Source organism: Macrobrachium rosenbergii, chromosome 25 (assembly GCF_040412425.1).
Source record: "Macrobrachium rosenbergii isolate ZJJX-2024 chromosome 25, ASM4041242v1, whole genome shotgun sequence".
In the NCBI taxonomy this organism is placed as follows: Eukaryota; Metazoa; Arthropoda; class Malacostraca; order Decapoda; family Palaemonidae; genus Macrobrachium; species Macrobrachium rosenbergii.
In genome coordinates, this window is record NC_089765.1 from 34,922,390 (window position 1) to 34,938,577 (window position 16,188).

The 16,188-nt window shown below is 39.7% G+C and overlaps 2 protein-coding genes across 7 annotated transcripts in view; one reads left to right on the forward strand and one right to left on the reverse strand.

Moving 5' to 3' along the window:
* The window catches only part of LOC136852548 (ceramide-1-phosphate transfer protein-like), a 43,490-nt gene extending 35,749 nt beyond the window's left edge, over positions 1 to 7,741 (reverse strand). For 2 of the 6 annotated variants that reach the window (XM_067127293.1, XM_067127291.1), the window contains exon 1: positions 7,359 to 7,388. In XM_067127293.1, coding sequence (XP_066983394.1) covers positions 7,359 to 7,373 — 15 coding nt within the window. In that variant the 5' untranslated portion in view covers positions 7,374 to 7,388. Of the gene's footprint in view, positions 1 to 7,358; positions 7,389 to 7,545 lie in introns of those variants that run through there. The other 4 variants (XM_067127295.1, XM_067127297.1, XM_067127296.1 and 1 more) reach the window with 4 other exon arrangements.
* Positions 1 to 16,188, forward strand: part of LOC136852551 (MPN domain-containing protein CG4751-like) — a 136,679-nt gene that overhangs the window by 51,301 nt on the left and 69,190 nt on the right. The gene's annotated exons all lie outside the window — the stretch shown is intronic.

Genomic DNA, 16,188 nt, shown 5'->3' on the forward strand with positions numbered 1-16,188 from the left:
AGGTGAAGCCACCTCGCAACGTTTTTCATGATCACCGTGAAGATCATGGGAGCGGTGCACAAACCGAAGCAGAGAGCTCTGAACTGGAAGACTCGTCCCCCCAGCACAAATCTCAGGTACTTCCTTGATTGAGGATGAATGGGAACATGGAAGTACGCATCTTGTAAGTCCAGAGAGACCATCCAGTCCCCTGGTCTTAAGGCCCCTAGAACCGACTGAGGCGTTTCCATCTTGAATCTGTCCTTTGAAATAAAACGATTCAAGACGCTTACATCTAGGACCGGTCTCCACTCTCCCGACTGTTTCGGGACTAAGAAAAAGCCTGTTGTAGAACCCCGAGAATCCAACTTCAGAACTTGTTCCACGGCTCTTTTTCTAACAACTGCTCCAGGAGGTCCAAAAGAATCTGTTGCTTCTCTCGGTGGTAAGACGGGCGACAGATCCCTGGGCGACGTGCAAAGGGGGTGGAAACATGAGAAAGGGGATCTTGTAACCTTTCTCTAAGACAGTTAGAGACCATGCGTCCGCCCCTTTTGTTCTCCAGGCTTCCGCAAAATAAAAAAGCCTGGCTCCTACAGGTGTCTGGAGGTGAAAGAAGTCACTTTTTTCCCCTAGGTTTAGAGGGGGCCGCTCCTCTGGTGAAACCTCTTCCTCGCGGAGACGATCTAGAGGAAGAAGTTCCTCCACGAAAGGGCTTCTTCTTCCTGGTGGACAAAACTGAAGCAGACGAAGAAGAAGGAGGAGCTGGAGGACGTCTAGAAGAATGAGCCAACAGGTCTTGCGTGGCCTTCTCCTTAAGACTAGCGGAAATGTCCCGAATCAAGGACTGGGGAACAGATGGTTGGACAAGGGAGCGAACAATAATTCTGCCCTTTGCGAAGGAGAGAGACAGACTTAGCAGTGAAGTCACAAAACAAGGCCCTCTTCTTTAAGAGGCCCGTACAAAGTGAGACGCCAGTTCTTCAGATCCATCCCTAACTGCCTTGTCCATACAGTTAAGGACACTAGAGAGCCCCCCAAGTAATAGAGTCCGAGCTTCAAGCTTAAGATCTAAGGCTCCCAAGCACCAGTCCAAAAATTAAACACCTCCATGGTGCGGAAGAGACCTTTGAGATGATGGTCAATCTCTGACAAGGTCCAAGAAACCTTAGCAGTAGGCAGATGAGACCTACGGGAGGCGTCGACAAGACTGGTAAAATCCCCTTGAGAAGAGGAAGGAACTCTAGGGCTGAGATCTTCTCCCGTCTCATACCACATACCAGCCTTGCCTGAAAGCTTAGACGGAGGCACAGCGAAAGAGGTCTTGCCATGGGACTTCCGTTCCTCCATCCACATGTTGACTTTCTTGAAAGCCCTCTTAGTCGCCAACGAAGAAGTCATCTTCAAAACCAGGAGCTCTCCTAGCTTTGGAGGAAGCTAGCTGAGAAGGAGGAGAAAGAGGAGCCGAAGGTTTAAACTTGTCCCAACAAGTCCTTAAGCAAGCTGGTTAAAACTTGGTAGTCCGAAGAAGAGGAAGCAGACGCTGAGCTCGACTTCAGCAGGATCCGACCGGCAGACACCTCTCCCGCCACAGCCGGAGAAGCAACCGAGTCACCCAACACTTTAGGGGAACGAAGGCCTTGAGGTCCAATCCGAAGAAGGGATCTTCTTTTCTCAGATGAAACAGAATGCTCCGGAACGTCCTGAAGAGCAACCGAAGGAACGTCCTGCGGAGCGTCCTGGAGAGCGTCCAGAAGAGCGTCGTCACAGGCGCCACGCCTAAAAACCGGAAGAGCGTCCCTGTCGAAAGCGTCCTGAACAGAAGCGTCCTGAAGAGCGGCGACCGTGCGTCACGGAAGAAGCTCGCGGCGCCCTGTTGACGACGGCGTCAACGACGAGGAGCAAGAGAGCTAACAGGGCGACAAGGCGACGACACAGGAGAAGGAGACGACGAAAGCGGAGCAGGAGAAGGAGACTTCCTTGATCTCTTGACAGGCAAAGTCAAGTCCTTGCGACGACGAGGAGCAGAGTCCTTCTCTGCAATAAGAGAAGACAACTGTCGCTGCATCTCCAACAAAATCTTCTTAGAAGGTGAAGAATCCTGTCTGGGAGGAGAGACAATCCTATGGGAAGACGATGGGCGAGGGGACGCCTTCTTCTTCCTCACAGGAGCAAGAAAAGTTCTCTCCATAGAGCGGCTGGGGCGCTCCGAAACATCCTCATCAGACGAAATCCTAGACTTCTTCTGCGGTGGAAAGGCTTCAAAATAACTAGCCGACGAAGAAGACTGACGAAAGCGTCCTCTTGAACACAACTCCTCTTGAGAGGACGAGTCCTTACGAGAATTCCACCCGCTTGCGCGGGAGGACGCCTAGGAGGACGAAAAGCAGTCCTTGAGAATGCGCGCCGAAGCACGATCTCTGGCAGCCTGGGAAGCGACAACAGGAACTGCCGAAGGGCGCCAGATCGGTGGGAAGCCCCGTAACCTTCTTGCGGCTTTGACATGCCTTCTCCCTGAGTCCTGGGAGTCTGACAGCGGTCCAGGCCTAGAAGCATTATGGGGCGATCTGACGCCCCTCCACAACACTGGGGGGAGCACTACACTTCACAGCACTTTGGAGAGATGTCACTTTGTTCTCGAAATACGGATAGAACTCATGATCTGCGCCAGGGCCAACCCTCCACAGACACAATATCAGGGCCCAAGGCAAAACCACAGGGACAGGTGCAACATCAACTACGTTAGGATTATCAGGAGAGGAAATAACCTGACTCTTGCACACACTCCTGGAGGAAGACCTCCTAACCCTGTCACGCTCCAACTTGCGAACATACGAATCGTAAGACTTCAGCTCGCATCCGATAAAGGTTCACACTCCTTACATCGATCATCTATAAGACAAACATGCCCCCTACACCTCAAACAAACCGTGTGAGGGTCTACCGAAGCTTTCAGGTAGCCTCACCTTACAATCACTCATACAACATACACGAAACTAGCAGAACTAGAACCAGACATAGTTAAAGAGAGGTCATAAGCAAAATCCACAACAATCCAGAAAAAGCGTGTGCCAATCCACAGTCCAAGAATCAAAACCAAAAGTCAAGAGAATACTTAAGTGGGAATAAGCAAGTTAATGAAATCCAGAGGCGGAGGTACTGTAACAGATGTTAACAGTACCGGCGACAGAGAAAATCTGAATAGAAAATGGGAATGGTTCCCGATTCCCGCCTCCCAGCGGCGGGAATGAGTACTAACCACCTGGCCACACTGCGTGTGCCATGAAGTTTTGAAATTCTGTCGGATTTCGGAGAAATACAGCTATATATATATCTGGCAGGTAAGTGTCATGAACAAACTCTGGTTTTTATATCTAGGAAAAATACAAACTAATAAAAAAAATTGTGGTTTATTTATACAGAAATACAAACCATCCCCATTAATGTAGGAGATCCAATCCTTATGTGGGAGGATAGTCTCTCAATTGACTGGTGAGTTGAATCCCCACCTGGAAGTTGCAATGCTCCATGCCACAATCATGGGCAGTGGAGCAAAGGGCAAAGACTAATGCAACCTCCTATACATTTTGGCAATGGAATGCAAGACTAATGGGGCCCTGAGCTACAATCAGAGGTTTCTGAACTCTCATTTTGGGAAAGCTTCAAAGAACCAAGTGTTAACCTAAAGGTAAGGAAGCACAAGTCGAGAGCGAGAGAGAGAGAGAGAGAGATTTAGGTAAGGAAGCACAAGTCGAGAGAGAGAGATTTAGGTAAGGAAGCACAAGTCGAGAGAGAGAGAGAGAGAGAGAGAGAGAGAGAGAGAGAGAGAGAGAGAGAGAGACTGATTACACTAACACCATGGACATAAAAATGTACACATACTGACCATACATACAATAAGACAGATGAAAATTTAACTTTGTAAGTCAGATAACAGCAAGATTGCAGCTGAAGAGAAAGTGCGTGATGACAGCAGATGGGGGGGGGGAGTTAACCAGATAACTGCCGTTACCAAGTTTCAAGAACCAATTCCAGCTTGCTAAGTAGAATACTTTACATAAAGAACAATGGTTTGTATGTATTCCCATGGAACAAATGTCAAGGCACCTCAAGTTTTTTCTATTCAAATTCAGTAATTTAGACCAAGGCTAATCTGCCCATAGAGTACAAGAACTTTAAAAATTTTACAATTACAGTATTCCCAAGATTCTCTAACCTCATTTTCATGAGTTTGGCTAAAAAAAAAGAAAAAAACTCCAGAAGTATGTTTACTGAGAGCATCCGAAGCAGGAAAAATTCACGTATGGATTGATCAATCAGTCACAATTTTAATTTTTAGTCCCATAGACACAAATGAATATCACTGACAGTACAAAAACAAGTCAAATTTATATTATCATCATTGCTTTCAATGCTATGTGACACAAAGGGACTCCATGGAGTTCCACCACTCATGTTTTTATTCTCTGACAAAATATTTTAGATGTAGTTTGACTATTATATTCTGTGATTTGTGTCTGTATAATAATACAGACTGTTGGAGGAATGAAGTTTAGCTTGTCGTTCTTCCCCAAACAGGAGGGGACTAAGTTTCATAGTGTCTGTTACTCTCCCAATCATTGTGGAACAAGGTTTTAGCAAATGTTACTTATCCAACCATTGTTGGGGGAATACATTTCATAGTGTGTATTATTCCCCCAACCGTTAAGAGAATAAAGTTTATTGCATTACTCTATTCCCATAAAGTCGAGGAGAAAAGGTTTATAACATATGTTATTCCCATAACTGATAAGAAATGATAGTGAGTACTATCATTCCCCCCCCTCCTCTCCCACCATTTGGGGAATTAATTTTAGTGCCCTATGCCAAACTGTTGGGGGAATATGGCTTATAGTGTGCTTTATCCTATGTCAAACTGTTGGGGGAATATGGCTTATAGTGTGCCATCTACCCAAACATTAGAGAATAAATTTTGTAATGTGCACTTTTCCCCAACCACTGGAGAACTGATTACAGCAAAATCTATAAAAAAATGTTCTTAAACAGACTTCAGTAAATAGCTGATCAGCTGCTAACATCTGGGTAGCAGATGGTGGAGGGGTGGGGATCTAAATATCTGTTATTGAAAGTAACACATTGATGGCCTATGTTAATTAAAGGTAAAGTTTAGAACTTATAAACAATGCATGGGTTTAATTTGTTAAAAACTGTAAAACATTACAGCACAAATTATGCAACAATTAAAACACTTGAAATAATAAATAGCAGATAGTAGAGCATATTTGCCCAAAGGTGGGGCAAATAGTCACACAGAGAAATAAATTTTTTGTGACATTACTGCACTTAATTTAGCCAATGTTCAATGAATCATTCCAGTGCCAATAAAACATTTAAGACTGGAATTGTACTCAGGCTCTTGGAATAGGCTACGTAAAAGCAGGCTTGACAGCTGTCTCTACAAACTAACAAATACTTCAAAAAAAAATTTTTCCTAAACAGAAGTTTCCCTAGCCTGGGCTGGGCTGCTTACATGGATGGTGTAATTTGTTAGTTTGAAATAATGCCTTGACTGCAATCACTATTTTTCAAACCATACTTTAGGTAAATCTTTACACCACCTGAAACAGCAAAGTACCGGTAGCCTACATGAAAACAACTTTGAACATGGCTGATATAGGCCAGTAGGTTGATTGGACAGAATAGTTGCTCAAGGCATTCTGCTTGCATGATAATCGTACAGCCTAGGCTAAGCAAGGGGTAAAGGAAAACCTATTTTGGCCATTTAGCCTATGATTTAGTGGTATTTTATTTTACACCATTACTGAATTTTGGACTTGAAATATCATTTTACTATGTTTTAATGTGTGTTTTGAATGTTTCTGATGTTCAATTTATTTGCAAATAAGTACTTATATCCTACCATTCTGGGGACCACAGTAGGAAAGCAGGGATTTTGGGTTGGGGAAAGCACAGAACAAGTGAAATACAATGACCTTCATCCCACTGATAGCCCTCATCCAGATTAAGATAAGTTCATGGAATTGGGTAAAACTACAGGGTAACTCCGCAAGGACTGCCATGTTGTTGTTATGGAATGGTTCCACACATGTGCAAGTCATTAGGGAGCCATATGTTCAAGAAGGGTTTGGCTAAGGAAACCTATTATGAAAGGAACTATAATAACCTAAAATACCCTAACCTAACCTAACAGGCCGTGTTATTTAGTCGGGGGCCGGACTACCAAAATACTACAGGAAAAGTAAATTTCCAAGGTAATACCCGATGCAGAGAGCAGCCCCATAGTACTACCTGAAATCGTTCAAAATAATATCATGCACTAGGGTAAGGACTGGGTACCTTAGAGTACGTTATGTGAGGTTGGTTAGGTCATTTGCAAACAAAGAATGTCAGAAATGTTCAGATCAAATGTTAAAACATAGGTCTGGGAAAATATTTTCAACTACAAAATGCAAAAATGGTTCAAAGGAAAAGGTAGAACTATATAGTAGCTCCGTGTCGGTGACTGCCTTCTAACTTAACTTTTTCTACAGTTTTTTGGTTGGTAATTATGAATTTACCTTTAATTTTTGGCGCTCAAGTGTAATTAACATGTAATTAACCCTTTAAGTCCATCCAACAAGGGGTTTCCATACGTGATCTTCACAAGACAGAGCACGGGTACGTCTGATTCAAATGGTTCATATCCTGTCTGGCAAGTGCAATAACTTGTTGACGTATGGGTACCCAACACCCCCGCACCCCCGGCCTCTACTAAATACGGCGAAGGGACATTCCATTTGGCCGACAACAAACAGATGCACCGCCAGTATCAGAACCCCTAAAAGTGTAGAAAAAAAAGTTGAAAATGTAAAAACAGGCGCAGAGCTAATATATAGAATTACCAAGGAAAATTTTACCGATGTATCCCCTAATGAAACATTTGATCCACATTTTAGCTGACCATAAAGATGACAGAATGGGCTGCTCTTCAGCCATCAGTTATGGGCTGATGGAAAGCAAGAGCCCATGCCAGCACAAGGCTGGCTAAATCCAAGTAGTAGTAGTAAGTAGTAGCTCTTCAGCATCTTTACCAATAGGCCTAAGCCACTGGTGACCTTGCTTAGAATTCAGGAAAAAGTAACTTAAGCAACAATATGCTTCTGGTTCCAGTATAAACAGGGTAGTTAGGGCGACCGAATACAGAGTAATCTGGGAAAACCTTGTTAACAAACTATCAATAACAGAGCAACCTAGACTAGGCTTCCAGTATCATCAGCAGCGTTTGGGAGGGCCACAAACGCCAAGAACAACCCTTGGCCCTAACAGACACTACACAACAGAATCCAAACTCAGATAGAAATAAACCCACTGGAACGTACTAGCCCCCATGACATTAGTTTGAAGATCTGTTGAGTCACTGCAGTTTCAATGAAGTGAGAAAATATATCGCCAGAGTGACCCACTCGGTTCTCGTAGGCGGCACCTTTTATGCGTTCCCGAAATTGCCTGGCTAAATGATCCACTTCCTTATCTGCCGTTAGTATATAATAGTAACCAAAGACATACCTAGTTTAAAACTGATGTCAGTTCCTCTCTATGCCCACTGGAGGCCATTTGGTTATAGAAATAAGAAGAAACCACTAAAATCTAAGTCAAAATTGACAGCAGACTTACTCAGCGGGGTCAGGGTGTGTTGAGAAGTTTACAAGACAACGTCAAATTCATAGAGAATGGAAAACGTCATGACAACATATGGCCGAGATCATTTTTTTGAACAACTGACTACTATGCATCGTTATCTGATTATATTTTTAAACTAATTTTTTATTATTATTTTTCTTATATTCTGTGGAATTATTTTTTATTTAATTAGTTTACATAAAAGTACTTCCAGAAGTAACTCTCCATGGCGCGGGCACGTAAACAAAAGTGGAAAGCAAAATAAACAAGTAGAATTGATTGTTTATGCCTTTAAACCCTGTTATATATCTAGATTATTTTTTAGGAATATCCTTCACATATGGCGAACTGTAAATACCATTTTATCCTTAGATCATGTCTAATTGAAAGCAATATGTTACCAAGTACCCAATGAGGGTTATGTAACAGGTGCACACAACTGGCAGCTATCATTATATTGCAAAATTATGTAACGAGAATCGGCTCACTGCATCCCATGACCTGAAGATCAGCTGAAAGTTTCAAACAGGTTATAGACTGGCATGTGATACCTTGCTACTATCATATCACCAGCGAATTGGTAAGGAGAAGGGTCTTTGTACTGAAGTTAATAATAAAAATATAATAATAATAATAATAATAATAATAATAATAATAATAATAATAATAATAATACCTATGCAAATAATCAGCATTTAAATACAATGGCAGTGTATAAAATCGTGTAATTTTTGTCTGAAAATGAATGTAGAATAAAGCATTTTGTTCTATTAAAACATAAGGAATAGATAAAAAAGATAATTTTGGGTTGTTGTAATCTACTTACCTACTAATTTCTGTATTTCAGTCGACAATGGTTGTATAACTTAGCTCGCCTTTGTTCCGCGTACGTCTGCTGCTTTCATTTCTATGCTTGTGAGTCTGTCTACATGCACTTTCATACTGTGCTTAATTTTTGCGATAATTTATAACACCTGTTATTCCGGTAACCATGGCTCCTTAGTCCCTACACTTTTCTATATTTTACTGAGTGACTGAGCAGTTTAAGAAGCTGCAAAATACATTAAATGAGCAGCAAGATGAATGAAGGGTATTGCCCCTCGCGACAGGATTACCCCTGTATTGTGAGAGTTGCGCCGGCTTGCTATCAAAGCAGAAATTAAAATACTGTATGTATAATGACTCGCAAAGCTATCAAGCCTGGGTGTCCAAAACACCTGAATGATTTCTGCGTATAATACAGCTAACGGATGGAGTTGACACATTGGCTATGGATGGTCTTTAATTAATCGAGCCAAAATATATTTCGAACATTGATATTAGAGCCTTTAAATTTGCCGCTACCAAGACTGTACAATAATCTCCCACTGTATGTCAGGAGGACTGAAAACACCATTCAAGAAAAAATGAAAGACTTTCCTATTCTCCGAGTGTTATGACAATGGATTTGACATTTAATATGGAGTACACAGTACAATTTTCTGAATGTCTCAGCATAAATGTTGTGCATATGGCGAATGAGTTTGCGGGTCTCGCAGACCGCCTTCGGCAGAATGGGACCTCAAGATTAAAAAGGAAGCAACAGAATGAAAACAAGGCTATGAGTTACTTACCAATCCGTAATGCTCTTATCCGTGAGTCGTGTATCTAAGATGGCTGTTACTTATTTCCTGCCAAAATTATTCCTTTTATATTTGATGTCTTATATCTCCCTTATTTTTATTTATTTATTTTTTTTTTTTTTTGTAAGATGCGATAACGTATTGTATCATTAACATGTATTCTACTGTTACAAACCCTCATGTACTGTGTTTTAAAATCATAATTGTTGCCTCCAATTCTTTGTGGTGCTCTTTTCTTTGTACATTTACTCCTACTTAGTTTGTCGATATTATGCAAGCAGTATTGTAAATTATTCCTTTAAATGAATAATAATATTTCACATTTGTTCATTTAATACTGTTAACCACTTACCGCATATTAAGCGCTTCAGATTTCCTTTAAAATTTTGTAAGCAAAATATTCCCGGAAAATTCTATTGCATCTTCAGTCTCAGATAGCTTCATAAAATTCAATGCGGATTAGTCCAGTCTTGGCCAGAGTTACTGAACAAAATCGAAGTCACCACACGCACGCGTTATAACGGTAATCTGCTATAACACGCTCCCATATGTCGTGCTGAGATCTAGCTTAAAAGGCCGAGTCTGGAGGATGGAATTCTGTAACAACCCATCTCTTTTTGCCCTGTCATCATCTGCGTTCATCTTCTCCAAACGCCTGTGAAATTCCCCACTCTTGTCTTTACTATGCTTTCGCTTCCACAAAGCTCTTCTCATCAGCTGCCTCCCGTCTCATGGCTGTCTTACAAGTAGGTCTGAATTTTCCAAACCTTCTGGTACCCTCAGGAGCCAAGATGACATTATCGCCTACTATTCTCCCAGGGTTGGTACGCCAAAGTGTTTTAGTTTTTATTTCCTTGTCATATCATGATTCATGTTATAATGGCAATGCAGATCATACTCTGCCAACGTATAATGATACTTTCATATGTAATTTCAGTTTATTTGACATCAAATTTAATTCAGCGTTCCCATTATTTGATATGTATTTTTTAGTGCACTAGAGTCATTCATTATTTTTTTTATCTTTTTTTTGTGGGGGGGTGTAGTTTTACTTCATCCACCTGTGCATGCTCTGTCTTCATTCTTTATTTTTTCGTAGATTTAGCCAACCTTCCTTAGATATATGATGCATTCTATTAAGCAAGATTTGTTAGTTTTGTGGTCTTTTGTTGATTAAAACCGCATCATCCCAATATTTTAGGTTAATCAACTTTCCCAGCGTTACTTGAGCTAAACATTCTTCCATCTCTAGCCACACTATTATAAAATCCACGAAAACGGTAAATAACAAAGGTGACATAACTATACCTTGTAACACCCGACTGTTTACTCAAATTCAGAGGACAGGACCCCATAAACATTAACTTCGTACCTACTGCGTTTGTTGATTATTTTAATTAGATGTACAGTCTTTAACTGAAATACCATAGTAACATGAGATCTTCCGTAATTCTGGTCTGCGAACACTCAAATGTTGTCTCTTAATCAACAATGGCCATCAGAAGGGATTTTTAAATTCCTCCCACTGCTGCCTAATTTGTCTTAACATAAGTATTTGATCTGTGCAATTTCTGCCTTTTCTGAAAACCAGCTTGGTTATCTCTTAGCATTTTGTCAGTTATCTCCCCCAGCCTATTAAGGATGAAATTGTTTTTATCGGGTCACTTTTCTACGACTTCAATTCTGAATCTTCGAGCATTGTTTTCTCATCCTGTATTTTGTAAAAGTCTAGTTATACGAGGTGTCATTTAATTTCCAGCCAAAATCACCTTTGCAGTTATTCCATCATAGCCCAGTGCTTTCCATCTCACAAGTTTCTTTGTTGCTATGCAAAGCTTTTTATTTAAACTGATAATTCTGGTTACATTTACCCTGCTCAATGTATTACAAGCATCATAAATTTACATTGGATGTGTCATTTTCCGCCGATATTTTGACGTACTAGATACATCAGTATACAAAGCGAAAGTTTATTGTAGAAAGTTTCTCTCAGATCTGAATAGCCTTAACAACCTAAACCAAGAGCGTCCACAGGCAGACGAACTGGATACAAATGCACGCGCCTTGGGGATCCGAGCAAAGTGGGACCGTCAGCTGATGAAAGTTAAACTGCAATTAAGAAGCAACATGGTTGTTAAATATGTTAAATGCCGGTGAATGCTCACAGTGTGTATGTGCTGAAGTTCATAGCAGCTTTTAATCAATAATTCTTTTAATTCTTTCAAGCTAGCTGGGAGGCTTTTTATCTTCAACAAGTAGCTGGGAAAACAATTTTCCAATCATTTAAGGACATTCATTTGCAGAAAATAAATATAAAGAGAAAGTAGAAAAGAATTTACAGAAATTTATGATTAAAAAATTTGGGTTGTCCAATTAACCTGGGATGCCTGCAAACAAGGTAGGAAATGTTGATTGTCGTGCTATCACATCAGCAGGTGAAGATGAAAAATTACAATCTTGTCTTAGTACCGAGACGAATCATTCATTGTTTTGGAGATTATTTAAAGGGGTTTCTTCTATTTATCATGCCTCGAGGATGGAGAGACGCCCAGAGCCGGTTTCATACTTTGTATTTTGGTCCCTGCCCTACCAGTGGTTGCTTATCTTGCAGTGACTCTCTCAACAATGTCATTAGGGAAAGCGTTATCCACAAGTTGCTTGAGGGGCCTCTCTAGCTCCTCGTGGGCGGAGGCCCAGCTGTTCCAATGGGAGAGTGCACTGCGTATTGTAGACATTGACAATTGACTCCAAGTAGCAGGTGGGGCACTCCCTGGCATCGTTAAGATAGTACCCTGATTTGGTGGCCTTGGCGTACGCTGCAGTTTTGTCGTCATTGTTAGGGAGATTCAGAAGGGCCTTAAGGCAGGGCGTGGAGCGAAAAAGATAAAGGGATGGGGATAAGAAGCGCCAGTGTGGTGCTGTCCAGGAGATAGACCGAGACAGACTCGTCTCTTAGACGCCGGACGGCTATAAAAACCCTTTTCATGATTTAAATTCTTCAGTCTAGGTGTCGAAGTAGAAATGATGTTTATTATCGTGTTCTTTCGTATAGTTCACCTAGCACCGTTCTGTGTTGCAGTTTCGAGAACAGATAAATACTTATTTTTTTTTACGTGCGAGAAACCTTGTATTGATATTAGCAATTTCATAAGTTTAGTTTGAGGAAACATTTGTTTAAGAGGTATTGGTGGAACTTTTATTTATTTCTATTGGTGTTTAAAAGCATGTTAGCTATGATTTTCTTTGATGATTTACGTAATCTGTTCATTCAAGATATTTCCTGCCCGAGCTGACCATGATTACATAACATCTACTGGTGGTATGCAGACGTATATACCTAGCAACATCGAGAGTTGAGAGCAACTGCATATATTAGCCAAGGACAGACAGACGTTCCTACCCCAGTCGTCCCAACCAGAGAAGAGAATACAATGTTTTATTTCAAAGGACTTTATTTCAACGTTAGATGAGTGAGGAGTCTTTCTAAAGGACCCCTACCATACCCCTTCTACGAGTTACAGTCGGCTAAACTGAAAATCAAAATTAACATGTGTGGCGTTGTGGTTGGATTTTTCTTTTATTCAACTAAGTGTTTTAATCACCATTTTTAAAACCCCAAGCCATTATCACCATACACATTGTGTGACACTAGCCCAATGATAGTTTGGAAGAAAAAGAAATTCCGAAGATGCGTCTCTTAGAAGCCTGAAGGCTATAAAACCCTTTTCATTATTTAAAATCTTCAGTCTAGCTGTCAAAGTAAAAAAAACTGAGACTATTGTTTTGTTTTTTTCGTACAGATTCTCCTGGTACTGTTTTCTGTTGCAGTTTCGAGAATAGATAAGTCTTATGTTCTCGAAATTTTATACTGATATACGTAATTTCATACACGAGTTCAGTGTGAGGAAACGTTTGTTCTTGAAGATATTAGTGAAATTTTATTGATCTTAATTGGCGTTTAAAAGCATGTTGACAACGATTTTCAGAGAGGTGTTACGTAATCTGTTTATTCAACATATTTCTAGACTACCTGAGTTGACCGAGATTATATAACGTCTACTGGTGGTATGTAGGCATATACTGTACATATACGAGAAACATCGAGATCTGAGAGCAACTTTAGACCATGTATTAGCCAGGGAGAGATGGGAATCCCGGCATCCTACCTCAGTCGTCCCAAGCAGACAGAAGAATACAGTGTTTCGGCTCAAAGGAATACATTTGAACGTTAACTGAGAGTGGGAAGACTTTCTAGAGGAGAGACCCCTGCCAAACCCATTGTACGGCTTATGATCGGCCAAACTGAAAATGATCGTGTTTAGTGTTAAGATTCAGTTTTAAATTTTATCCTTAACAAAGTTTTCAATCACACCATTTTTAAAGCCACACAAAAGCCACTATCACCATGGAACATTCTTTCACACATTGTGACACTAGCCTATCAGTTATTTGAAAGAAAAAGGAAATTCCCAAGACCTTCAGTAATTTTTACTAACGAGCTTATCAGCTTACGGTAATACCTCCTGAAACAAGGAATCAGAGAAAAAAGCAGTGAGAGCTGATATATCCAAGCACATTCTCTCTCTCTCTCTCTCTCTCTCTCTCTCTCTCTCTCTCTCTCTCTCTTATAGGCTGATACGAAAACGAGCTCGTGATAGATAAGTACTATAACAAACCAGCGACTCGTAACAATTTCTTTCCCAGTTACTTAATACGATTCACCTGTATTAACAGATGAACAATTATGATTGTAAATCAAGTTAGTTCAAACTGATGACTTGAAGGGATCACGGAAATATTGCCAAGACAGATGAGCTTACTCCATTAAAAACCATTTGTGCTCATGAATAAGGCACAGGCACTATCTGGTAATTAGACGAGCGTGGAGGTTGCAACGATGGCATGGGATTGATAACGTCATTTCTCGCTGAAAACCGGAAAACCAACCTCCTCCTGATGCTCCAACTGCTAAGAGCCAAAGGCATATACGGTATATATATATATATATATATATATATATATATATATATATATATATATATATATATATATATATATATAGATAGATAGATAGATAGATATAGATAGATAGATACAGGGAGCAGGAGCAGGAACAAACATGGCGAACTATTACAATTTATTCGGACTCGTATCGCATTCATCTGAATGCATCCTCAGGGTTCTGTACAATAAATAATGACCAATATAATTATATGAATTTGCAGGTTGTCTAAAAAATCATTTATACACTAATTAAAATGAAAATCAAAACTTCGTACGCACATAAAAGTACACTAAAGACTGACAAAATTACGCGAGAACTTAAACGCACATGTGTTGATTAAAAGTTCAGATAAAAATACACAAAAAACTACAGAGTTAAGAAATATTTGAGGAGCACTGGGAGTCGGCCTACCATGGCAAGAGATAAACAAAAACTAAAAGAATGTACACAAAAACAACAGGTTAAGAAAGGTACAAGGGTGTGGAGGTGGACTGGGTGTTTAATTGTGGAACAAGTTGGTTGTTGAAAAGACTCTCGACGATCAATAATTCGGTTGGGCTGGAGTTTTGACCCGCAATAATGAAATCGTCATATTTAATGGAAACTTTACATTTTTTGCCATGTTCACGTATACTGGACTGTTCAGGGTTTGATAGTGAACATCCAGTACGGAAACTAACCCCCTTGTGGCAGGCTATGTGAACCCTCATCACCCTCTGAAAGAACCTACGTAAGTTCCCAGACTACATCTGGGACAAGAATATTTGTACACTATATTTGTGTAATTTTGTCAGTCTTTAGTGCACTTTTATGTGTGTGTGAAGTTTTGGTTTTCATTTTAATTAGTGTATAAACGATTTTTTAGACAACTTACAAATTCATATAATTATATTGGTTAGCATTTATTGTACAGAACCCTGAGGATGCATTCAGCTGAATGCCAAACACGTCGGAATAAATTGTAATAGCTCGCCATGTTTGTTCCTGCTCCTGCTTCCTGCGTATTTTATCACTTTGGTTGATTCGCTTGCTTTCTCCGTTCATATATATATATATATATATATATATATATATATATATATATATATATATATATATATATATATATATATATATATATATATATATATATATATACATATTCGTTAAAAGAAATTGCTTTAGTGGCAATAATGAGTTTCTTGCAGGAATCTTTAAAACGTCGGAGTTTTTCAGATTGTCGTGCGTCAGTTCCTGGTGAAAAATACGTAGGCTTCTTCCCTCCATTTATTGTTTTTGTGTCACGACAGCTGTTTCGCCACTCTGTGGCATTATCAGGCGAATACTGAATTACAATCAGGACATACAACCTATTTTTATCATCGTATGGAGAGAAAGTTTGTAAATGACCTTTAGACCTGGGTACTGATTGGTCAGGCGTATTTTTCACCAGAAACTGACGCATAGGAATTTGAAAAACTCTGTCATTCTGCAGATTTTTCCAAGAAACTAATTAATGCCACAAAAGTAATTGCTTTGAACGAAAACTGTATAAGAGAAAAACTATGTCCTAAAGGAAATATATATACAGTATATATATTTATATATATATATATATATATATATATATATATATATATATATATATATATATATATATATATATATATATATATATATATATATATATTTGTTCCTCCGAAAGGCAGTGAATTACACTATAACTGCTGCAGAGGATCGGATTCTCTGCCGATTTTTGCCGCTTACTCTCCTCAGATGTGTCGAACAAAAAAAAAAAAAATAAAAGATGTTTAAAGTAAAAATTCGATTTGGTGGCCATTAAACAATATTTTAATATAATTAAGTAAAACATTGTTTTTCCCGCTTTCAAAGGCTAATATTTTATGAGTATTTAATATCATG